We start from the raw sequence: 26,481 nt of genomic DNA, 5'->3' as shown, positions 1-26,481 counted from the left end.
CCTACTCCAGTATAAACTTCACTCTGCTGCTCCGATCACTTTTCTACAAAAACGTTCAGCCCATGTTTCTCCATTCCTCAAGAACCTCCAGTGGTTGCCCATCCAACTCCTTATCATTGGCTTTAAAGTCCTCAATCAACTAGTCCCCTCCTACCTCACCTCACTGCTCCCCTACTACAACCCAGCCCAGACACTTCACACCGCTAATGCCAACCTCGATTGTACCTCGATCTCACCATCTCACCATCAACCTTTCACCCACATCCTGCCTCTGGTCTTGAACACCTTCATTCATTCATTCTTTCAATCATATTTATTGAGCACTTACTGTGTGCAGAGCACTGTACTAAGCGCTTGGGAAGTACAAGTTGGCAAAATATAGAGATGGTCCCTACCCAACAGTGGGCTCACAGACTAGAGCACCTTCTCTTTTCATATCCAACAGACTCTCTCCACCTTCAAAGCTTTATTAAAGGCACATCTCCTCCAAGAGGCCTACCCTGACTAATCCCTCATTTCCTTTTTAATAATAATAATAATGATAATGATGGTATTTGTTAAGCACTTACTATGTGCAAAGCACTGTTCTAAGCACTGGGGGGATACAAGATGATCAGGTTGTCCCACATAGGGCTCACAATCTTAATCCCCATTTTACAGATGAGGTAACTGAGGCACAGAGAAGTGACTTGCCCAAAGTCACACAGCTGACAAGTGGCGGAGTTGGGATTAGAACCCATGACCTCTGACTCCCAAGCCTGGGCTCTTTCCACTGAGCCACACTGCTTCTTTTTTCCCACCCCCTTCTGCATTACCCAGCCTCACAGCACCTATGTATGTAACCATCATTTATAGTAATGTCTTCCCCCCCTAAGACTGTAAGCTCATTGTGGGCAAAGTGTCAGTTTATTGTTATATTGTACTCTCTCAAGAGCTTATTACAGTGCTCTGCACACAGTAAGCACTCAATAAGTGATTGAATGAATTAGTTGCAATTGATTGATAGTATTTATGAAGTGCTCACAATCTGCAAAGCACTGGACTAAATACTGGGAAAGAAATAAATGGGTGAGGTATCAGGCCCACAAGAGGCTTTATAACCTAAGACTAAATGGAGATTAGCAAAACATCTTCAGTCTCAGCTACTCTCCCTCTCAGCAACCCCTGACAATCTCTCCTTTCTTCCCCTTTCACGGGCCATTATCTTTTAAACTCAAATTCCCTTTTGAGATGTTTCTATTGTACTCTCCCAAATGCTTAATATGGCATGCTGCACCTATTAAAGTGTCTCCCCCTAGACTGTAAGGTCGTTCTGGGCAGGGCAAATGTCTGCCTAATCTGTTGTAGTGTACTCTCCCAAATGGTTAGTACAGTGCTCTACACACAGTAAGCAGTTAAATGCCATTGATTGATGGCATGGTTTGAATCCAATCATGGCTTACATCTGGGTTTATCACCCAGGTTTCTCTTAAGATCATTGGCTGGAGTTACCTATAATCAGTGTATTTGTTGAGTGTTTATTATGTGCACTTAGCTCCACTAAACTTCTCATCCCAATCTTATAACTTAAAAAAAATTACAACTAAGCACCCTTTATGACAATTTTTCAATCTTCCCTCCAGCCACTCAAATCTTCACGTTCCTACGTACCAGACAGTAATACCTCTACTCCCTCCCTCTTAGATCACAAGCCGCTGTGTCCCATCGGATTAGCTTGCATCCTCCTCCTCGCTGAGCTGGGAGTTTAATAAATTCCATCGTTATTTCTGGGACAATTATTCATTCACATCACACCCCCTGCTCGGTCTCAGATGAAAGAGCAGAGGGGTGTGCTTCCACTTAGGATTCCACTTGGGAAAACCCAGCCCCTTCCTCACAGGGTAGGGCACTGGGTTTCCAGACTCCGGTCTGAGCCCCACCATACAGGTATGACAGGAATGATGAGGTAAACGCCTGGGAACTGGCTCTCCCTCAGGCATCTAAGCCCCCTCCTGCTGCCCTCTGAAGGCCCAGTTCGGTCTTCTTGTGGGGACATTTTCAGACTTCAGCACCAACTCCTATTTAGATACTGGACCACATTCCTCACATCCCAGCCCTCTTCCCCCCACCCCGTGCTCTGCCAGCAGCTACAAGATCAGCTTGCTTACTGGCAGAACAGGTCAAACAGAGCTGACTCTGGACAACCAATGCTGTAGGCAACTTTAATAAACGCAAGACAGGCATGTTTGGTAATCCACGGCCAATACAAGGAAGGTGGAAAGGATCCTGTTCTGGAATGTTTATTTTTTATTTTTTTTAATTTTAACACGAGGTTTGAGCTTTTTAGACATATATCTATTGCAGGTCTTTTTTTCCAAAAGTTAAAAACAAGAAAGTTAGAAAAGTATGATCTTTTGTATAAATTAAAATCATTTTTTTAAAAAGTTGGAAAGCAAACTATTAACATTGTTTTAGAGCAGGAAGGGGGTCATCAGATCAAGCCAGACAACAAAATCTGAATATAATACAAATATTTGTATGTACAATATATAAAAAGCAGAGCAACAGTCTCCGTCACTGGGCTGGCAGGGCTGGAGTCAGGTGCATGCCGGGAGGAGGGTGCATGGGAGGCCAGCTCTCCTGGGTCTGGAGGAGGCGAAACAACTGCTTCAGGTGGGCAACGATGTTGTCTTTGATGTCGGGGGTGGAGATCTGCAGGCGGACGCTGCCACTGTCGAAGGAGCGGGTGAAGTCTCCGGAAAACATCTCATAAATCATCCGGGCAACCACTGGGATGACCTGTGGAGAACATAGGAGAAGTCAACTTTAGAGGATGCAGCAGGCGGTGCTTGGAGTAATCATAATGAAAAAAAAAAAGAAAAAAGAGAGGGGGAGGAGAGGATCCCGGAATTTTCCTCTCAATTGCAATATTTGTTAAATGCTTAGCATGTGCTACGCACTGTACTAAGAGTTGAAGCAGCGTGGTTCAGTGGAAACAGCACAGGGTTGGGAGGCAGAGGTCGTGGGTTCTAATCCTGGCTCTGCCACTTGTCTGCTGTGTAACCTTGGGCAAGTTACTTAACTTCTCTGTGCCTCAGTTACCTCATCTGTAAAATGGGGATTAAGATTGTGAGCCCCACATGGGACAATCTGATCACCTTATATCCTCCCCAGCACTTAGAACAGTGCTTTGTACATAGCAAGCGCTTAAATACCACAATTATTATTATTATTATTATTCTCCATGCCTCAGTTACCTCATCTGTAAAATGGGGATTAAGACGGTGAGCCCCACTTGGGACAACCTGATTACTTTGCATCTCCCAAAGTGTTTAGAACAGTGCTTGGCACATAGACGTCTCTATAAATCGCCTATTTGTACTTCCCAAGCGCTTAGCATAGTGCTCTGCACACAGTAAGAGCTCAATAAATACGATTGAATGAATGAAGACGAGGGACTGAAGCACAGAGAAGTGAAGTGACTTGTCCAAGGTCACACAGCAGACAAGTGGTGGAGTCAGAATTAGAACCCAGGTCCTTCTTAATCCCAGGCCTGTGCTCTATCTGCTAGGCCACACTTCTAAATATCTCTCAAAGGTATCCCCTCCTAAAGAAGAGGACGAGGTTTGCCCATTCCCTCCCTATGGCCTGAAACTCTTAAGCACTTACTATGTGTCCAACACTGTTCTAAACACTGGGATATATTCAAGTCAATCAAGCCAGACATAGTCTCTGTCCCTTCCTATGTGATGAGGCTCACATCCTAAGTAGGTGGGATACAAACCCTGTCCTCTCCCTAACTCTCCCATCACTGTAGACAGCACCACCATCCTTCCTGCCTCACAAGCCCATAACCGTGGTGTTATCCTTGACTCCTCTCTCCCATTCAACCCACATATTCAATCCATCACTAAATCCTGTCGGTCCACCTTCACAGGCATTTCTGCTCGATGTGGAGAGAATGGGCAACTACTAGAGGTTTTTATGGAGTTGGGAGATATGAGCCGATCAAAATTACAGAATAATGATCCAGGCAGGATGGACTAGAAAGGAGAGAAACCAGATTTAGACAAAACCACTAAAGCATGCTTAAGTCCTGAATATAATACATAATAATAATAATGGCATTTGTTAAGCACTTACTATGTGCTAGAGAAGCAGTGTGGCTCAGTGGAAAAGAGCCCGGGCTTTGGAGTCATAGGTCATGGGTTCAAATCCCAGCTCTGCCAATTGTCAGCTGTGTGACTTTGGGCAAGTCACTTAACTTCTCTGTGCCTCAGTTCCCTCATCTGTAAAATGGGGATGAAGACTGTGAGCCCCCAGTGGAACAAGATCACCTTGTAACCTCCCCAGTGCTTAGAACAGTGCTTTGCATATAGTAAGCGTTTAATAAATGCCATTTAAAAAAAACCCAAAAAAACCCATTGTTCTAAGCGCTGAGGTGGGGGTACAAGGTGATAAGGTTGTTCCACATGGGACTCAGTCTTAATCCCCATTTTACAGATGAGGTAACTGAGGCCCAGAGAAGTAAGTTACTTGCCCAAAGTCACACAGCTGACAAGCAGCAGAGCCGGGATTAGAACCCACGACCTCTGACTCCCAAGCCTGTGCTCTTTCTACTGAGCCACGCTGCTTCTTGTCATTGACATTACATGTCAATCCATCAATGGTATCTATTGAGTGTTTACTGTGTGCTGAGCACTAAGTGCTTGAGGGAGGACAATACAACAGCATTGGTAGCCACCTTCCCTGCCCACAGTGAGTTTATGGTCTAAACAAGACATAGGTAACATTTGGTAATCCTCCCATTAGCCAGAAACTCCCTCCCCTCCATATACGCCAGACCATAACTCTCCCCACCTTCCCCACATTATTAAGGTCATATCTCTTCCAAGAGGCCTTCCCCGATTAAGTCTTCTTTTCCCCGGCTCCCTCTCCCTTCCATGTCATCTATGCACTTGGATAATAATAATAATGATATTTGTTAAGCACTTTCTATGTGCGAAGCACTGTTCTAAGCGCTGGATGGGATACAAGGGTAACAGGTTGTCCCACATGGGGCTCACAGTCTTATTCCCAATTTTCCAGATGAGGTAACTGAGGCACAGAGATGTTAAGTGACTTGCCCAAAGTCACACAGCTGACAAGTGGCGGAGCCAGGATTAGAACCCATTACCTCTGACTCCCAAGCCCCTGTTCTTTCCATTGAGCCAAGCTGCTTCTGTAAGGATCTGTAACCTTTTGGACATTTGATATTCACCTCAACCTCACAGCACTTATGTATACATCTTTCAATTATATATTATAAATTATTTATATTAATGTCTGTCTCCCCCTCTAGACTATAAGCTTTTTGTGGGGAGTGAACACGCCTGCTAACGCTATTGCATGTACACTCCCAAGTGCTTAGTACAGGGCTCTGTACATAGTAAGCGCTCAAAAAATGCCATTGATTGTTTAATAAATGTATGAGGATGTGATCATAGTGGATCCAATAAAACATGGCACAGGTGTGGAAAGACACTGAATTCAAAGAGGGAGGTCTTGCTTTGGAAAAATCTGGTACTGCTGCAAAGAAATGCTATTACTTGGCAAGTTATAATGTAAGGAGCACAAAATTCCCCCCAAAGTAGCAGCATGTACCATCAATAACATATGACAGCTGCATTCAAGGAATCTGCAGAGGACAAGAGAAATGACAACTTCAGATTTATAAATTTGGACATGATAGAAAATATATCAAATGGAAATAGTCGAGAATTGACAGGCTGCAGAGGCATTTGGGCTAGATACTGGTACTCAATTATGCTGCAACAGCTGCATAACAGGTTAAAATTTAAACGAGAATTATGTGTTCGAAGGTAATGTTCACACCATAAACAGGAAATAATTCTATTTAAACATAAGAATTAAACTATTTAGTATTGACGAGTGGGGCACGTGGATTGATGAAAATAATTGCTCTCTTACCACAGGAGGGAGGGAAAAAATGATAAAAAGATGGACGTTTAGTGAGATTTGATGTCTGTTTCCCCCTCTAAACTGTTAGCACATTGTGGGCAGGGAATGTGCCTGCTAACTCTCTTGTATTGTATTCTCCCAAGCACTTAGTACAGTGCTCTGAACATAGTAAGCACTCAATAAACACCACTGATTGACTGATTTGAACCATAGGAAGCTTATAAAATTAAGCTGAGAAAGATTACATTCCAGGACCTTTCATTTTAAGGGAAAAATTTAAATGGACCTTAATACACACTGAAGCAGCATGGCCTAGTGGAAAAAGCAGGGACCTGGGTCCCCATACCAGCTCTGCTAGGTGTCTGTTGTGTGACCATGGGTAAGACATTTCTCTGTGCCTCAGTTACCTCATCTGTAGAATGGGGAGTAAATCTTACTCACTCTTACTTGGATGTGAGTGCCACGAGGGTCACGGACTGTGACCAACCTCATTAACTTGTATCTACCCCAGCACTTAGAACAGTGCTTGGCCCAGAGTAAGTGCTTTAACATGTACCATAACAATAATTATCATATAATAATAATGATTATGGTATTTGTTAAGTGCTTACAAGCCTTGTTTTAAGCACTGGATGCAAGTAATAACAGAGAAAGTAGACAGACCTAGAGAAGCGACACATTCCTCAGTGACAGTAGGGAAAAAGGTGGCTCACGTTCATTTGTTCGGTGGCCCAATCTATTAACACTAGCAGAGACATCCTGTATGTCCGTGTCCCTACTCCTCTGTCCTTATGGAAATCAATCACACTTATTGAGCACTTACTGTGTGCAGAGCACTGTATTAAGCGCTTGGGAGAGTACAGTGCAACAATATAACAGACACGTTCCCTGCCCACAGTGAACTTACAAGTCTGATTTTGTATCGTTCCTTTCAAAGCCAGTCATTCATTCATTCAATCATATTTATTGAGCGCTTACTGTGTGCAGAGCACAGTCCCTCAGCCCAAAGCCACCTCTGCTGCTCTTCTTCTTCCAGCGCCCCTGCTCTTTCCTCCTTTTCACTCCCCTTGGTTCTAGTTTCTACACAGGCCTGGTAGCCACCCCCAAATCAAAGCATGCATCAATCCAAAGAAATTTTTTACTTCCTTTATATAATAATAATAATTGTGTATTTGTTAGGTGCTTATTATGTGTCAGGCACTCTACTAAGCGCTGGGGTAGATACGAAGTACTAATAATTATTATTACTATGGTATTTGTTAAACGATTACTATGTGCCAAGCACTGTTCTAAGTGCTGGGGTAGATACAAGGCAATCAGGTTTTCCCACGTGAGACTCACAGTCTTAATCCCCATTTTACAGATGAGGTAACTGAGGCACAGAGCAGTTAAGTAATTAGGTTGGATACAGTCCCTGTCCCACATAGGGCTCATAGTCTTAATCCCCAGTTTCCAGATGAGGGAACTGAGGCACAGAGAAGTTAAGTGACTTGTCCAAGGTCACACAGGAGACAAGCGGCAGAGCTGGGATTAGAACCCAGGTTCTTCTGACTCTCAGGCCCATGCTCTATCCACTAAGCCATGCTGCTTCACATATTATATACTGTGAGGGCATTTTTTTCATTCTTAGAAGGGAAAGAAGTCTTGGTGAAATGGCAGAGGACAAGTCCTTTTCAACTCTGGGCACCTTTCCAGGGGCTAACAGTAAGGTTTAGCAGATACAGCACGGGCCTGGGAGTCAGAAGGTCATGGGTTCTAATCCTGGTTCTGCCACTTGTCTGCTGTGTGACCTTCGGCACATCATTTCACTTCTCCGTGCCTCATTTACCTCATCTGTAAAATGAGGATGAAGACTGTGAGCAGCATATGGGACACGGTCTGTGTCCAACCTGATTAACTTGTATCGACCCCAGCACTTAGAACAGTGCTTGGCACATAGTAAGTACTTAACAAGGGCCATTATTATTACTGGAACAATCTAGCAAACCAGTGTGTGTAATCTGTATATCACTTGGATGGTAATGTTTTATAAAGCATGACCTGGGCTGTGTTCCAAAGTACAATACAAGATACTACCTACTGATTTATTTATATTGATGCCTATTTACTTGTATTGGTGTCTGTCTGCCCACCCTCTAGACTGCAAGCTCACTGTGGGTAGGGATTGTCCCTCTTTACTGCTGTATTGTACTTTCCAAGTGCTTAGTTTAATGCTCTGCACACAGTAAGCACTCAGTAAATTCAACTGAATGAATGAATGTCCAACTGATTTGGGTTGCATCCCTTACAGCAGCATGGGGAAGCAGCATGGCATAGTGGATAAAAAGCACAGGGCTGAGAGTCAGAAGGTCATGGGTTCTAATCCCAGCTCCGCCACCTGTCTGGTGTGTGGCCTTGGGCAATTCACTTCACTTCTCTGTGCCTCAGTTATCTCATATGTAAAATGGGGATTGAGACTGTGAGCCCTATGTGGGACAGGGACTGTATCCAACCCAGCACTTAGTATAGTGCCTGACACATATTAAGTGTATAACAAATACCACAATTATTATCATAATTATTATTAAACATAGGGGACACACAAACATGGATTGAAATATGCAAAGCACGAATGAAACAGAAGTTTATGTAAATTTAGATCAGAGGAAAGTTTATAAGGAAAAATGTGTCCGCAAATGGTGTAGAAATAGGTCACTTCACATTACAGTGATTACAATCATGACTTTCAAAAGACAAGAGGTTTCAGAAGGCACAGAGCAGGCTTAATTGGAAAGTACATTCAAGTATGTAAGAAATGAGACATTTAAAATTTTAAGAAAAGTGTTCACCTACAGGAGGAATATAGTCAAGAGGCTGACAGGTTAGAATCATAGATTAAGAGACAGCAAACATGAAGGTATTTTGATTAGCAGCGTGGCTCAGTGGAAAGAGCACGGGCTTGGGAGTCAGAGGACATGGGTTTGAATCCCAGCTCCACCACTTGTCAGCTGTGTGACCTTGGGCAAGCCACAACTTCTCTGTGCCTCAGTTACCTCATCTGTAAAATGGGGATTAAGACTGTGAGCCCCACGTGGGACAACCTGATCACCTTGTATCCCTCCAGCGCTTAGAACAGTGCTTTGCACATAGTAAGCGCTTAACAAATACCATCATCATCATTATTATTATTATTGGTGTCTGTCACCCCACCCTCTAGACTCAGACTTCAGAGCCTCAAGAGATGCTTCAGAAGTAAAGCTAGAAAGAATATAGATGAAGAAATATTGATCACAGTACAAACTAGTCATATCACAGGTAGTTCTATGACAATGACAAACAAGATGGGCAACTAGAAAGAGGGTTTAGCACTTTCCTTCACATGCAAAAAAATGTGTCTTTTTGAATGGAAGATCATTCCTTGAAAAAACTTCATAAACCATAAAAAAAATCACTAAAAAATTTGTGACAGCACCACAAAGGGGCCATTTTTCAAACAAATTATATAAGAAATGAAGGGAGATCATTGACTACTGCAGATATGATCTACTACATAAAACACAAGCTATGTATTCTTAGATCTAAAGTGTACATAAGTCAACGCATTGAAAACCAAATTGGGAGAGTAGAAAAAAAAACAGAAAATTTTTCAGAGACTACAGGGGAAAGTGGTGAATGAAAAAAAATCAGCTCGGATGTGAAATTATGTTACCGTACTGGGATTTAATCATAATTTAAACTAATAGTTGTGACATTTTTCAGCATACCAGAAAGTAGTGTCTAATTATAGGATAACAAGAACATGAGTTGCAAACATATGTGGGTTCCTTGTATGTAGGAAACTAGTTGAAAAGCAATTGATGTTATGTGTTTTGTGGTGAAGCAAAACAAAAAATTATGAAATATGTCAAAAATACCAAATAAAAGACCACCAATGTTAGATGGTTGATAAGAAATACTGAGGTAACAAAGTGCAGCAATTAGAACTTGTGATTTAGTTGTCAATTACTAAATTTAGTTTAGTAAATTTAGTTGTCAGTTACTATCCAAACTTTCCAGAAATTGATGTACTGAATTGCACTGTACCATCAAATTACATCTATTTTTGCTAGGTTTGCAATGTTTAAGACAAGTGGGACACAATTTGGTGGCACAGAATTGAACAAATTTTCTTTGGAATATGATTTCTTTCATGCCACATCTAATTCAATCTACCCTCAATGAAATGGATCAAATCATTTTATATGCAAAAACAAAAAATTCAGGAAAGGGTTTTGAACAGGCATTATTCAACTTCCATGCCAATCTTTTGGCAAAAGGAAAGGTCACTAATTGAGTTATACTTCAGGAAAAAGGTCAGAAGAAGTCCACAGAGTATGGAAAATGAAACCAGGGACGGAGAAGCTACTGGATAGAGACTGAAGGACAAGAAAATGAAAATAAATGACAGTATTAAATTAAACAACCATGAAAAAAGTCAGGTTAAGAGGGAAGTATCAGAAGGATAAGGGTGTTTATATGCAGGAAGTGGCACCAAAGTCAAATGAGGTTAAAAATGGAGGAGGAAATGAGCTACAGGAAAAACAGGGAAAAAAATTAAAATTACCACCAGCTGATAAAAGAATACAATGGAGACATGGACAACAAGATTTGGGAAAAACTGGAGTCAAGGAAGGTGAGGAAGTACAATGTATCCAATAACAGAGCATTGGTGGGATCATGAGATATGACAAAAACAAGGAGAAGATGGGAAAAGAACAAGATATTTTTGGATCGACTCAAAAGAGAAGACAACCTGAAACATGAAGACTAAAGTATTTAAGTTACTTGTTCATTTTAGAATATTGAATATAATTGTTTCTGTTTGTTATGAAAAGTGGGAGATGTTAAGTGTCCTTTAAGCAGGAAAATTCTGGTAAGGGACAGAAAGTGCAAAGGGAGAATAGGAAAGTGGACACCTTATACATATGAGTTTGAAGCTTATCCAGAACAAGTTATTTGCAGTTTAATAAAACTGACAAAGAAAGTTTCCATGAGCAGCATGGCCTAGTGGAAAAAGCATGGGCCCATAAGTCAGGATAGCTGGGTGACCTTGGGCAAGTCACTGAACTTTGCTGGGTCTGTTTCCTCTTCTGTAAATAAAATGGGGATTCAATACCTGTACTCCCTCCTACTTAGACCTTGAGTCCCATCTGGAACTGAGTCCTGGAGGCCTCCTCCAGGAGGCCTTCCCAGACTGAGCCCCTTCCTTCCTCTCCCCCTCGTCCCCCTCTCCATCCCCCCCATCTTACCTCCTTCCCTTCCCCACAGCACCTGTATATATGTATATATGTTTGTACATATTTATTACTCTATTTATTTTACTTGTACATATCGATTCTATTTATTTTATTTTGTTAGTATGTTTGGTTTTGTTCTCTGTCTCCCCCTTTTAGACAGTGAGCCCAATGTTGGGTAGGGACTGTCTCTATATGTTGCCAATTTGTACTTCCCAAGCGCTTGGTACAGTGCTCTGCACATAGTAAGCGCTCAATAAATACGATTGATGATGATGATGATGATCTGGAACAGGAATTGTGTTCCTTCTGATTGCAGCATATCTACCCCAACACCTAGTACAATGCTTGGCATATAGTAAGCACTTAAATACCACACTCATTATTATTAGTGGTCTTACCTTCCAGGAGATCTGATCCTGGAGAAAGAACAAAAGGAAGACCTTCACTTGTCCAAGACAACTGAGGTCTCCACAATACCCACCCCAAGATAAATCAGTCTAACGGTGAAGTTAGAACCAGTTCCCTTAACCAACACACTCAATTGCAGGAGGACCCAGATGACAGCGAGAGCATTCTATTCTTCAAGGCAGAAATTTGTTTGCTGTGTGATCTTAGGCAAGTCACTTCACTTTTTAGTTACCTTGACTGTAAAATGGGGATTGAGACTGGGAACCCCATGTGGGACAGGAACTGTGTCCAAATTTGCTTGTATCCACCCCAGTGCTTACTACAGTGCCCTACACACAATAAGCACTTAAATACCACAATTATTATTATTATAGTTCTGAGTCCAGGCTACACACTGCTTGCTGGAAGTGATTCTGAGATGGGGTCCTTTGCAGCATCTTCCTGTCCTCTCAACCAATGCAGGAGGAAGTGAAAGGTCAAAGTGTCACCCTGGATGAGGTCAGCCAAGCTCAGTTTTAATGAGCCTGTGTGGGTGACCCAGAGCTTCAGGCTAAACTAGCCCAATCACATGTTTGAGGACCTTCTGAAATTTACGTCTCCTGTCTTCTCAGCCAGATTGAGTCATTTTCCAGTTGGTGTGGACAACACCTCTGGATGGGGGGAAACTAGCCCATATTCCCAGAGCATGCCATTTAGCTCCCTCTCCACCTGGGCCTGGGGAAGTAGCCAAGACACTTAGGAAGGGGAAGAAACAAAAGCATAAGAAGGGGCCCGGGTGACAGCAAAACCACAGCGTCTCCTTACCTGTACCACAATCAGTTTTCTCTCCCTTGGCTTCCCATCAGGCCATTCTTCTCCAAAACAGAAATATATTTCAAAGGGTGGCTGCTTTTCTATCTGCCCTTTCTGGTGGGCAATGAGCTCTAGAGAGAGGGGTTGGAGAAAGAACAAGCATTGCAGAAAATTTAGTGCTTGGTTGTGAATCTTATGCCCCATAGCAGGTAAAGTTCCCACAGTGCCCAGGGAGGGGAGCCCCCTTTACTACTCGATTAATCAATAGTATATATTGAGCATTTACTGGCTGCAGGGCACTGTACTAAGCACTTGGAAGAGTACAATCCAAGAGAGTTGGTAGACACATTCCCTGCCCACAATGAGCTTACAGTCTATAGCTTAGAGCTCCATTTAATTCAGTTGAGGGTAGTAGTAGCAGCAACAAGAGCCTTTATTGAGCACCCACTTGGTGCTTGTGAAGTACAGAATAATGAAGCGATGCACTCCATACCCACCGGAATCTTACCCTTTATTCGGGAAGTAAATATAAAAATATTTACCATTACATTGGTCAAAATCGAGTGGACATATACACATGAGTGTCAAGAAAGGTAGTCCATAAGTGCCACAGTTAGTAGGCTGAAAGGATGATAAGTTCAAGATGATGGGAAATTATTCATGGGAAGCTTGTTGGAGGAAATGGGATTTGGATGTAGGAAGAGTTGTGATTTGTCTCCCTCTCTAGACTGTAAACTCATTGAGGGCAGGGAATGTGTCTCTATTGTTGTACTGTACTCTCTCAAGAACTTAGTACAGTGCTCTGCACACAGTAAGCACTCAATAAATACGACTGACTGACTAACGGAACAATGGTGGGGAGGGAGGAGTTCCAAGCTGGGACAGGAGTTTGAGTGAGGGAACAGAGGCAGGAGAGTTGAGAGCGAGGTTGAGCTAGAAGGTTGGATTGGGAGTTAGAAGGCCGAGTAGTCACACCCAAAGCCCATCATTAGCATCGACTCTTCGAATCAGCCTTGGAAACACCCACACTCCTCTGCTCCTCATGGGATGGTGGCAGTTTATTCTGGTTGGCTGCAGGTTTCACTCGTAGCTGCTGAGTTAGCACCAGGGGTAAGGTGGGCCATTTTTGGCTTCTACTTGCAACAGCTGAATAAAATGACTGAAAGTTTTATTCCAGCACTCTGGGAAACACTTCTTCAACCCCTCTGGCTGAATGAGACGACAGTTCCGGAGGTACCCTGCCCCCTCCCTGTCAGGTCACTTTTTGAGTTGTATTACTGAAACCGACTTTAAGATGAGTCCTGCCAAGAGCTCCAATAAAGGACCCCAGTACGACTTAATGCTTCTAAGGAGGAAGGGTCACCCCTCTTCTGAGCCACGGGGCACCGAGAAGGGGGCAGGAAGGCAGCACTTTCCCCAAGCCCATGGCTGGCAGGGTGAGGACCAGAACCCAGGGATCCTGTCTCCCGAAACTCAGGTCATTCCTCCATCTTAGAGCATTGAGCTTCCAGGACCCCAATCCATGCCCTGTGGGTGCTCAGTTCTGCCCACAGCCTGGTCTAGTCTGTACTCCTGCTGCTCACCTAAGTTAGAAAAAGTTCCTTGCACCTTCCACAGTTCTCATCTTTCTTCTCCAGCCTCTCCCTACACCACCAACTCCCCCAAGCCCCCTTCCAGGAATGAGTTCTCCAAAGCCCTGTTCAATCTACCCCAAGAAGCAACATGGCCCAGTGGAAAGAGCACAGGCCTGAGAGTCTGAGGATGTGGGTTCTAATCCCAGCTCTGCCACTTGTCTGCTGTGTAAACTTGGGTGAGTTGCTTCACTTCACTGTGTCTCAGTTACCTCATCTGTAAAATGGGGATTAAGCCTGTGAGCCCCAGATGGGACAGGGACTCTGTCCAACCTGATTACCTTTTCTCTACCCAAGTGTTTAAAACAATAGTAATAATAATAATGGCATTTATTAAGTGCTTACTATGTGCAAAGCACTGTTCTAAGCGCTGGGGAGGTTACAAGATGATCGGGTTGTCCCACAGGGGGCTCACAGTCTTAATCCCCATTTTACAGATGAAGTAGCAGACACAGAGAAGTTAAGTGATTTGCCCAAAGTCGCACAGCTGACAATTGGCGGAGCCGGGATTTTAACCCATGACCTCTGACTCCAAAGCCCGTGCTCTTTGCACTGAGCCACGCTGCTTCCCCTACTTGGGACACAGTAGGGGCCTAACAAATACCACCACAATGACCACTTTTCTTCAGCAACAGAGCCACAAAGGTGCTCCTGAGCAGTAGAGCAAGAACTCCAGTGGGACTCACCACTGAGGAATGTCTCCAGGCAGAAGAGCTTCACCTTCTTCTGCCTCTCAATGAGATTGGGGGCCGCCGGCGAGGGGGCACACGGTCCAGACCAGTACACCTTGCACTGGCACAGTCTGATGGCGTAGATGGCATGGCCACTGACCTCCAGGATCAACCCACGGTCCATGACGTCCAGCAGCCTGCTGGTGAACAGCTTCTGCTTCTCGTTGGTGATCTGCTCCGGGCCTGGGAACTTCACCTGCTCCAGGCTGACCGGTCCGAAGAGCTCCTCCTGATCTGGCATGGGCCCCAGATCGCCGTAAAAGAGCCGACAGCCCTGGGGGTTGCTCACCGTCTGGGTCGGCCCCATCTCCTTCCCTCGGTACTCAAACTTGATTTCCAGATCGGTCACTGTGGGGGGGAAAAGGGAAATGGTTCAGGTCAGATTTCCCCACTCCTCTCTGAATAGATGCGGGGGAAGATCACTGACCGTTGGAAAGAGCCAGGTTTGGGAGTCAGAGGACCTGGGTTCTAATCCCCAGAGGTGACTTTCCAGTCTCCTCAACTGGAAAATGGGGATTCAGTACCTGTTCTCCCTCCTACTAAGATCATGGGTGCCATGTGGGACAGGGACTGTGTCTGACCTTATTGACTTGTATCTATCCCAGTGCTCAGAACAGTGCTTGACACATAACAAGCACTTAGGTACAGAAATAATACAAATGATGATGATGATAATAATAATCATAATAATTCAAACGACAAACTGCCAGAGGTCACCTAGTCCATCCCCCTGCCTCCAAGAAGGCTTATGCTAAACCAGATAGGTCTTAGCTCCAGGAGAGAAGATATTGCCTCACACATCCAATGTCAGGTGTAGACACTAATGCCAACACCAGTGTCGCATGCAGACACTCCAGCCCAAATCTCTCGCTCTGACTGCTCCAGATACAATGTAAATCCATGTCCCTGGCTCCCTCTCTCACAGACCTGGTCTCCATTCTCCTTATACATAAACCCCAGAGAAGAGCAACAAAAATGACCAAAGGGGTGGAAAATAGGTTCTAAGAGGCAAAGTTGAATTGGGCTGATTCAGCCTGGAGAAAAGAAGACAGAGATGAGTTTTAAAGCTTGAGAAGGGCTTTTTGGGTCATGGGGACGGAGAGGAGATGCTGGCCAACTGATCTTCATGTCCACTAGCAACCAAACCAGAGGAGGCTATGGTGAAAGCAGGATAGGCTTTGGTTGGACATAAGGAAAAACTCCCCTCCCCATCCAATATGGCGATATTTAAATAAAACACCAAGAGAGATTTTGAAGTCTCTGTCTTTGGGGAGATTTTGAAGTAAGAAGTAGATACCACTACTTTTGGATGGCTTAAATATTCATCTGGGTGGAAGCAGGGGAATGGAGCACATGCTCTCTTGATGTTCTTTCCCCCCACTTCCAAATGACTGGCTCCAGAGTCTGTCCATTGACTCCTCCTGCCTGGAGGCATGGATGGCTCTCGGATCCATTGGATTATCACCCTGTCTGGAATCTGGGGGCTACAGAAAGCGAGCTACGGGGGATAAGCCAGAATGCAGCCGGTCAGTTATGCGGCAGACTGCTGGGCACGTTCCCTGGGTGGTCTTGGAAGCAAAGTCAGCGATACCTCCCTTCTGTATCTACCATGCAACCCAAGATACCCTTAGTAAGAAAAGCAAGGCTACTTTAAGTCTCATGTGGACTTCTTTCATTCGCCCTGTGCAGACATGTCACTGTATGGACTATTAAGTAGTAGTAATAGAGCTACTTTTGATTCGCTGCTGGCAGTGAGATAATACAACACTCACTCGTGCCTTCTAAGAGAGAATAGGAGGGTATGAGCAGTGCGGGGTGAGCATTGCCCAGATATCATGCATGCTATTCATCAGCAGTGCTGTTTCTCCCTCTTGTTGAAAAAGTGAGAGCTCAGACCAGGGCAGCCTACATTTCACAGGACCTTAATAGAGGGTTGAGAATAAGAGAGATGTAACCTCACCTCCAGATCCTTTGGTATTTCCCAGAGCCCTGGCCCTAGTGGACAAAGCACGGGCCTGGGGGTCAGAAGGACCTAGGTTCTAATCCCAGCTCTGCCACTTGTCTGCTGTGTTACCTTGGGCAAATTATTTCACTTCTCTGGGCCTCAGTTACCTCATCTGAAAATGGGGATTAAGACTGAGCCCCATGTTGGACAGTGTCCAACTTGATTAGCTTGCATCTACCCCAGAGTTTAGAAGAGTGCTTGACACATAGTAAGTGCCCAACACATACCATCATCATTATTAATTACTATTATTCCAAGCTCCATTGCATAAACTCCCATGACTCCTGGGAGACTGAACTTCCTGAAGAACTCACCTTGGGAAGCCCAACTCCCTGCATCTCTGAGCATTCCACAGCCAAAGAACTACAAGAAAGACCTTTCACACCACTAGATCAAATTTGGCAAAGCAAAATATCTTCTTGGTCAACCCCTCTCCTCCCTCTCTCTTTCTGTTAAGTGCTTACTATGTGTCAAGCACTGTTCTAAGCGCTAGAGTAAATAGAAGTTTATCAGGTTGGACACAGCCCTTGTTCCACATGGGGCTCACAGTCTCTCTCAAAACACCCAACCTCCCACAAACTGGAGGAACATTTTCTAGATGGTCAGACCTGTTCTGAACAGCACACTGCCAAAATGCACTCTTCTGAGTCAATCAATCGATAGCATTTATTGAACGCTTACTGTGTGCAGAACCCTGTACTAAGCACTTGAGAGAATATTACAAAGGAGTTGGTAGACATGTTCCGTGCTCACAAATAAGCTTATAGTCTAGAGGGTCTCCAGCCAGACCTCTTCTGGCACTAAGACCCAGTTTTGGGGGACCTTCTCCCACTCCTACAACCCAGAGCTTTCGTTCATTCATTCAGTCGTATTTATTGAGCATATATTGTGTACAAAGTTCTGTACTAAGCACTTGGGAGAGTGCACTATAACAGTAAACAGACACATTCCCTGCCCACAACAAGCATAGAGGAGGAAATAGTTTTGTATAGGAAGCTTGCTTGCCCCTCTCCCAAAACATTCCCCAGAGAGTTACAGTGCCCTGGTTTGGGCCAGACATTTCCCTCTGGACCCCCTCCCACCCCAACCCGCATCTCCCTGGCTCTACCACCACATAGCCTCCCTCTGAGATGCATATCTGCACCCTGGCCCCCCAGGCAGGGCAGAAGACAAGCCCAGGCCTCCCGACCTGCCACAGCAGTGAGTAACCCAGAGCTGCAGCCAACCGGAAGAGTGACATCTCCAACAAAGGCAAGCTGATGTCCTTCGAGGCCTCTCAACCCCCGAGAGCTCGCAAGGGTGCGGACAGAGCCCCACTGATCCGCCAGCCACCCAGAAGCCACGGCTTGGGCTCCAAGCCAGCCAGGTCAGGGAACCACAGGCTGGGGAACGAGGAGGACGGCCAGTGGGGAGGTCTGGAGACAACTTACTCGGGAGCGAGCTGATCCACAGCTCTGGGGAGCTGAAGAAGTCGTGCTGAAGTGGAGCCGGGGGCACCTCCATCTCTGAGGGTTCGGTTTTGGGCCACACAGCTTCGGGGCTGCAGTTCCCCACACTCGCCGGCCCCATGGGGGAGCCTAGAACACAGAGGGATGGGTGAGAGGACACAGGGCGTGAGAAGGCTACCTCATCAGCTCAACACTTGACGAACATCTGGGCCTTGCCATAGGACAGGAAATCAACTCTGCCCATGTGCCTGGGGCCTACGGAATCTAGGAGTGCCCTTCTACCCACCTGTCCTCGTCCCTCGGTGAGGGATTTCAATGGAAGTGTTGAGGAAATTACAGGGTGGGATGGAGAGAGTTTGCCACAGGCAAATGCTGATAATCTGGGAATGGGAAGAAATGGAGAATGTGAGAAGCAGTGGGGCCTAGTAGAAAGAGCATGGGCCTGGGAATCAGAAAACCTGAATCTAACCCCAGCTCCGCCACTTGCCTGCTATATGACCCTGGACAAGCCACTCGACATCTCTAGGAGAAGCAGTGTGGCTTAGTGGAAAGAGCATGGTCTTGGGAGTCAGAGATCATGGGTTCTAATCTCAACTCTGCCATCTGTCAGCTGTATGACTTTGAGCAAGTCACTTATCTTCTCTGTGCCTGTTCCCTCATCTGTAAAATGGGAATTAAGACTGTGAGCCCCACATAGGACAACCTGATTACCTTGTATCTCCCCAGTGCTTAGAACAGTGCTAGGCACATAGTAAGTGCTTAACAAATACCACCACCACCATCATCATCACCTCTGGGCCTCAGTTTCCTCATTTGTAAAATAGAGACTAAACACCTGTGCTCCCATCCCCTTCCATATTGAGCCCCATCTGATCTACTTATCGTACATCTGCCCCGAGGCTAGGACAGTGCCTGATTCATAGCAGGCACTTAATACCATAATTATTTTTATTACTATTATTAGGACAAGGTGATAAGGGTGGCTGGAGGAGAGGGGAGTTGATTGTGAAGCCAAAGTTGCTTTTGCAAAGACTTAAAATGAGCACTATTCACAGGCCAAACTAGAGCAGAGCCCAATTCTTCGGGGAGCTAGAAGGGACAGTCGGGTTAAAAAGCATCATCTCTTTAATTCTGGTTCAGGACACATTCCAACCGGCTTTCAGCTTCATTTGACCCAGCAAGAAAGCAAATAGCCATGGCAACCAGATTTCTGGCCTCACAGGCACAACACCCGTTCTGAAGCCCCACACCTCTCCAGCCAAAATCTGGCCACTTGTCAGTCAGGCTCAGAAACTGATGGTATTAATTGGGCACTGTGCACAGAGCACTGTACTAAGTGGTTGGGAGAGTACAGAGTTGGCAGGCATGTGCCCCTCCCACAACAAGCTTACGGTCTAGAACTCACTGCTCATGCATCCCTATTACAGTTGAAAAATTGAGCACCGGGGAGTTCCCTCAGGGAGATGACTACAAGGATAGGTCCTTGGTTTCATTTATTTTCATTCATTCATTCATTCATTCAATCGTATTTATTGAGCGCTTACTGTGTGTAGAGCACTGTACTAAGCACTTGGGAAGTACAAGTTGGCAACACATAGAGATGGTCCCTATCCAACAGTGGGCTCATGACACACAGTTCAAGAGACCACCCATAATGCCGAGGGGTGAACTTTTCTTACCTACTGCACTTACTGGGAACTTAAAAAAAAAAGGGCGGGGCGGGGGGGAGGAAACAGGACAATTTCTCTTGTTTTTAAAGCCAGTATGGCCTACTGGAAAGATTCCAGGCCTGGGAGTCAGAGGCCCTGGGTTTTAATTCCAGTTCTGCCACTTGTCTACTGAGAGACTTTGGCCATGTCACTTGAATAATAATAATAATGGTATTTGTTAAGCGCTTACTAAGGCACTGTACTAAACAGGGGTAGATATCAGGTAATCAGGTTGGGCACAGTCCGTCTCCCTCTTGGGGCTCACAGTCTCAATCCCCATTTTACATATGAGTTAACTAAGGCAAAGAGAAGTGAAGTGACTTGCCCAAGGTAACACAGCAGACAAGTGGCAGAGCCAGGATTAGAACCTATGAGAACAGAGAACCCATGAGGCACAGAGAATTTAACTTCTCTGGTCAGTTACCTTATCTGTAAAATGGGGATTAAATCTTACTCCCTCCTACACTGTGAGCCTTACGTGGGACAGGAACTGCATCCAATCTGATTACCTTACATCTACTCCAGTGCTTGGCACAGAGTAACTGGTTAACAAGTACAAAAAAAAGAAAAAAGAAAAAAGTTCAGTTGCCTTTTCAGAGCTGGTAAGGCCCCACATTAGATGTTAACTCTGTAGGACACTTTGCTTAGTTAGGTTTTCTTTCCAGGGCCCTCGGGTATCCACGCAACCCATGGGAGCACATGACAGTGCCACTCAGGGCTGAGAGGAAAATAGTGGGAAAAACCTGCTAAGCCGGAACCTAGATAAAAAGAGAACCATTTTGCCAGACTTATTTCAGCCATATCCATCGCCAGCACACAGACTGAAGAGGGATGTTTGGGCCCCTGAAGTCAAGGAGCAATGGATGTGAAATGCAGCACCACGGCCCTGAGATCACAGAATGTCCTTCCAGCCAATGGTCAATGACATTTCTTAAGCACTTACACTGTGTAGAGCACTGTACTAAGCACTTGAGCGAATATAACAGAGTGGGTAAACCTGTTCTCATCATCTCAGAACACAAGGCTGAGGCCAAAACACACTAGGACTATTAAAATAATCAAGAGTCCAGGATATACAGTAGCTAAAAAAATTCCTGAGACCAAGTCACAAGTAGTTGTGATAATAATAGTGGAATTTGTTAAGCGTATACTTATGTGGCAGGCACTGTATTAAGCACTGGGGTGGACACAAGCAAATCGGGTAGGACATAGTCCCTGTCCCATCTGGGGCTCACAGTCTCAATCCCCATTTCAATAATAATAATAACAACAACAATAATAATAATAATAATAATAATAATAATAATGGCATTTGTTAAGCGCTTACTATGTGCAAAGCACTGTTCTAAGCACTGGGGAGGATACAAGGTGATGAGGTTGTCCCACGTGGGGCTCACAGTCTTAATCCCCATTTTACAGATGAAGTAACTGAGGCCCAGAGAATTTAAGTGATTTGCCCAAAGTCACATAGCTGACAATTGGTGGACCCGGGATTTGAACCCATGACCTCTGACTCCCAAGCCCGTGCTCTTTCCGCTGAGCCACGCTGCTTCTCTATGAGGTAACTAACTGAGGTACAAAGAAGTGAAGTGACTTGCCCAAGTTCACATAGCAAACAAGTGGCAGGGCTGGAATTAGAACTCATGACCTTCTGATTCCCAGGCCTGTACTCTATCCACTACACCATGCTGCTTCTCTTAAAAGAAAGGGAAACTGTCCCCTCCTCCAGCCCATCCCCACTTTTGTTTTTGAAGTTCCCAGTAAATGCAGTAGTAGAAATAATAGGCAGTGAGATGGAGGCTGCGGCGTGTACAGGGTTCTGGTCCTGGGGAAGCAACATGGCCTAGTGGATAGAGCAAAGGCTAGGGAGTCAGGTCATGGGTTCTAATCCTGACTCCGCCGCTTATCAGCTGTGTGACCTCGGGCAAATCACTTCACTTCTCTGCATCTCAGTTCCCTCATCTCTAAAATAGGGATTTAGACTGTGAGCTCTATGTGGGACAGGAACTGTGCCCAACCCAAATATCTTGTACCTACCCCAGTGCTTAGAACAGTGCCTGGCACATAGTAAGAGCTTAATACCATCATTATTATTGTTCTTATTATTATTACCCCCAGTGTCACTTTCCCAGAGCCAGGGTTTGGCCGTTCCCAGCCTCCGCCCCCGTTCAAACTTTCTCCACTCACCGTTGATGTTCAGAAAGGGAAAAGTGTCCTGAATTGGGACGTGGGGCTGGGACTGCTCCAGTTCCTCATCCTCCTCATCATCCAATTCATTGTCCTTCTCGTCCCAGGGAGCTGAGCCTGTGGAACCTGCCAGGGGGGAAACAGACAGACACACCCGCAAAATGAGCCCTTCAGACCAAATTCTTTCCTCAGCAGCCAAATCATTTCCCCTCCAGTAAGTAAGTTCATCCTACAGCTCTCCAAGTACTGGCTTGTTCTTCCAATAACCCCACTCCCTGTGCCCATCCTGACTATTTTCCCCCTCAGGAGCTTTCCTTCTCCTCTAGCCCCACATCCAGGGATTCTCCCTATCCCTCTGCATTAATCAATCAATGGTATTTATTGAGCGTTCACTATGTGCAGAGCCCTGTACTAAGCACTTGGGGGAGTAGGATACAACAGAATTAGAAGAAACATTCCCTGCCCATAGCAGGCCTAAGCACTGGGATCTGTATCCTTTAAGCACCTGATAGTCACCCATAATAATAATAACAATAATGGTATTTGTTAATAATGGCATTTAATAATAATGGCATTTATTAAGCACTTACTATGTTCAAAGCTCTGTTCTAAGCACTGGGGAGGTTACAAGGTAATCAGGTTGTCCCATGTGGGGCTCACAGTCTTAATCCCCATTTTACAGATGAGGTAACTGAGGCCCAGAGAAGTAAAGTGACTTGCCCAAAGTCACACAGCTGACAAGTGGCGGAGCCGGGATTTGAACCCACGATCTCTGACTCCTAAGCCCGGGCTCTTTCCACTGAGCCATGCTGCTTCTCATTAAGTGCCTACTATGTGCCAAGCACTGTTCTAAGCGCTGAGGCAGATGCACGGTAATCAGGTTGTCCCATTTGGTCAGTCTTTAATCCCCATTTTACGGACGAGGTAACAGGCACAGAGAAGTTAAATGACTAGTCCAAAGTCACACAGCTGACAAGTGGCAGAGCCGAGATTAGAACTCATGACCTCTGACTCCCAAGCCCATGCTTGTTCAACTAAGCCAAGTATTTATTGAGCGCTTACTGCATGCAGAGCATTGTATTAAGCGCTTGGGAGAGTACAATATAACAATAAACAGACATTCCCTGCCCACAGTGGCCCCACAGTACTTTGGTACATATCCATAATTTACTTTAATGTCCATGTCCCCCTCTAAACTGTAAACATCTTGTGAGCAAGGAATGTGCTACCCACTCAGTTGTACTCTCCCAAGGGCTTCGTACAGTGCTCGGCATGCAGTTAGCACTCGGTAAATACTACGGATTGATTCTTCATCCACTCAGAATGCCTTCACACTCCCTCAAATAGCTCCCAATTCTTGCTCCTTTCCTCTCAGAATGGCCCTTTTAAATATCAAAAGTGTCATTTGAGGATCAGGCCGATAGACCATCCAGCTTGAGTCCAACGGGAGCAAGCAGTTGCTCAGGGGAACCATATGATGGCTTTTAAATTCACTCATTCAATTGTATTTATTGAGCCCTTACTGTGTGCAGAGCACTGTATTCAACACTTGGAAGAGTAAAAATACTGATTGTCGGTCTCCCCCTCTAGACTGAAAGCTCGTTTTGGGCAGGGAATGTGGCTGTTGATTGTTATACCGTACTCTCCCAAGTGCAGTATGCAGTAAGCGCTCAATAACTACAAATGAATGAATGAATAAGGGAGGCATTCTCATGGCTAGGGAGATGGGGCCCACTAGACAGCCCAAACTTTCTCTCTAGGATATATGTAATTGTCTTTCCTACTCGAAGAGGATGCCAGTGATGGTGAGAGTCCCTCATGGTGCCTGTAGAGCTGGAAAGGCCAATGCAGGACCCACAGTATACACCCATAAAAGTCACGTTATCACGTGAGCCCCAGGGGGAGACGGACTGTGTCCGACCTGAGTATTTTGGTTCTACTCCAGTGCTCAGTATAGTGCCTTGTGACACCAAGGCTGTTTTTGCTTTTGCCTCTTTTAACCCCATCACAAAGCAGAGTGGCTTAATGGAAAGAGCACGGGCTTGGGAGTCAGAGGTCATGGGTTCTAATCCCTGCTCTGCCACTTGTCAGCTGTGTGACCTTGGGCATGTCACAACTTCTCTGTACCTCAGTTACCTCATCTGTAAAATGGGGATGAAGACTGTGAGCCCCACGTGGGGCAACCTGATAACCTTGTATCTACCCCAGCACTTAGAACAGTGTATGGCACATAGTAAGAGCTTAAATACCAACATCATCATTATTATTATTATTATTTACCCAAACTCCTCTGGAACCAGATGACATTATCAGCATCAGACAAGAGCTAAGGGGACAATACCCCCAAGTTCCCAGCTCCTCTAAACTGTAAGCTTATTACGGGCAGGGAATGTATTCTGTTATATTCATGCATTCAATCATACTTATTGAGTGTTTACTGTGTGCGGAGCACTGTACTAAGCGCTTGGGAAGTACAACTTGGCAACATATAGAGACGGTCCCTACCCAACAGTGGGCTCACAGTCTAGAAGGGGGAGACAGAGAACAAAACAAAACATATTAACAAAATAAAATAAATAGAATAAATATGTACAAATAAAATAGAGTAATAAAAACGTACAAACATATATACATATATACAGGTGCTGTGGGGAGGGGAAGGAGGTAAGGGGGGGGGAGCATATTGCACTCTCCCAAGTGCTTAGTACAGTGCTCTGTACAGTTAATGCTCAATAATACAATAGATTCCCTACTAAGACGCCCCACTGTCCGTGTGTGAGCTTAGCATTCCAAAAATATCTTTCTCCCTGACCTTGAACAGCTTTGAATAGAGAAAGGGGCTGCTCATTGGAGGTCCCATTTCCAAACTCCGGGCATTAGAAGTAGCATGGCCTCTTGGAAATACCACAGGCCTGGGAGTCAGGGGACTCAAGCTCTAAACCCAGCTCCATCATTCATCTGCTGTGTGACCTTGGGTAAGTCACTTCACTTACCAGTATTTCAGTTTCCTTGGCTGTAAAATGGGGATTCATTATACCACTTTTCAATCAATCAATCAATCGTATTTATTGAGCGCTTACTATGTGCAGAGCACTGTAGTAAGCGCTTGGGAAGTACAGATTGGCAACACATAGAGACAGTCCCTACCCAACAGTGGGCTCACAGTCTAAAAGGGGGAGACAGAGAACAGAACCAAACATACCAACAAAATAAAATAAATAGGATAGAAATGTACAAGTAACAAGAGCCCTGAGTAGGGCAGGGACTGTGGCCAATCTGATTTTCTTGTCTTTATCCCAGCGCTTAGTACAGTGCCTGGCACACAATAAGCTCGCTATGGGCAGGGAACATGTCCACCAATTCTGTTCTCTCAAGCGCTTAGTACAGTGCTCTGCACATAGTAAGTACTCAATAAGGACGACTGATTGATTGATAAAACAAATACCACAATTATTATTACTGCTATTTCTGGGGTTTCTGAGGTACTCCCCCAAGGAGCCCCCCTCTAGCAAGAAGTAGAAGGAATTTTAAGGATGCTGAGTCTTCCTTAAGGCTGAGAGGCCTATGGCCTAAGTGCCTCTAAGAAGAGCCCTGGGCCGCCCCTCCTCCAGCCCCTACAAGGCCTTACCTGGGTTGATGATGGCCCCCTGGGGTTGGGGGATGTCACAGACTTCATAGATCTTCACGGGGTTCATGGGCACCTCCTTGGTACCATCATACATCAGATTGAACTCCCGGCTCTTGTTGAGGGCACACCGGAGCTGTGCCTTCCACTTGGCTGGGTCTGGGTCATCCACGCCCTCCTGGTATTTCCCCGTCTCCACGGCCCAGGCCTGAAGGGACAAAAGGCAGCCCAACCGATGGTCAGTGGGACCCAGCAAACTGCATTCCCCTCCCCTCCTGTCCATCCACATTGTGGCAAACAGGCTTGCGGAGAAAGTGGGCGAGGCTCAAAAATTAGGCTTCAGGCAAAGGATGCAGTTAGTAAAAGTGTGAAATATCAACATGGCCTAGAGTGAAAACCACATTGGAGAAGGAGGAAGCTCTCTTCTAACTTATGGCTCCGTGTGTATCTTTCCATTTAAACACGACCTTGTTTGGGGATTGGGAGAGAATTTTGATAGATTCAATGTATGAAGGTATCACCATTCAAAATGCTAAAGCTGATCCCAACTCTGGGGGAGGGGAAGAAAGAGGAGCAAGGAGAGAATGAGGGAAAGTCTGGGGACTTGAAAGGGTGGCAGATTCAAGCTCCTGCTTCCTTGCTGCAGCCTCTCCTCCTAAAGATAATAATGGTGATATTTGGTAAGCGCTATGTGCCAAGCACTGTACTAAGTACTAGGGTAGGGAAAGATAATCAGATCAAACAACATGC

At 45.2% G+C, this 26,481-nt stretch overlaps 1 protein-coding gene across 2 annotated transcripts in view; it reads right to left on the bottom strand.

The window, feature by feature from the left end:
- Positions 1-2,196: 2,196 nt before the first annotated feature.
- IRF6 (interferon regulatory factor 6) overlaps positions 2,197-26,481 on the bottom strand; it is a 235,657-nt gene continuing 211,372 nt past the window's right edge. For both annotated transcript variants that reach the window (XM_038749787.1, XM_038749788.1), the window contains 6 exons: positions 25,735-25,939; positions 22,107-22,232; positions 18,193-18,339; positions 14,713-15,105; positions 12,408-12,526; positions 2,197-2,778 (listed from right to left, as the gene is read on the bottom strand). In XM_038749787.1, coding sequence (XP_038605715.1) covers positions 2,554-2,778; positions 12,408-12,526; positions 14,713-15,105; positions 18,193-18,339; positions 22,107-22,232; positions 25,735-25,939 — 1,215 coding nt within the window. In that variant the 3' untranslated portion in view covers positions 2,197-2,553. The remainder of the gene's footprint in view (positions 2,779-12,407; positions 12,527-14,712; positions 15,106-18,192; positions 18,340-22,106; positions 22,233-25,734; positions 25,940-26,481) is intronic.

The sequence above is a fragment of the Tachyglossus aculeatus genome, chromosome 7 (assembly GCF_015852505.1).
Source record: "Tachyglossus aculeatus isolate mTacAcu1 chromosome 7, mTacAcu1.pri, whole genome shotgun sequence".
In the NCBI taxonomy this organism is placed as follows: Eukaryota; Metazoa; Chordata; class Mammalia; order Monotremata; family Tachyglossidae; genus Tachyglossus; species Tachyglossus aculeatus.
This window is presented reverse-complemented; position numbering and strand designations above follow the sequence as displayed.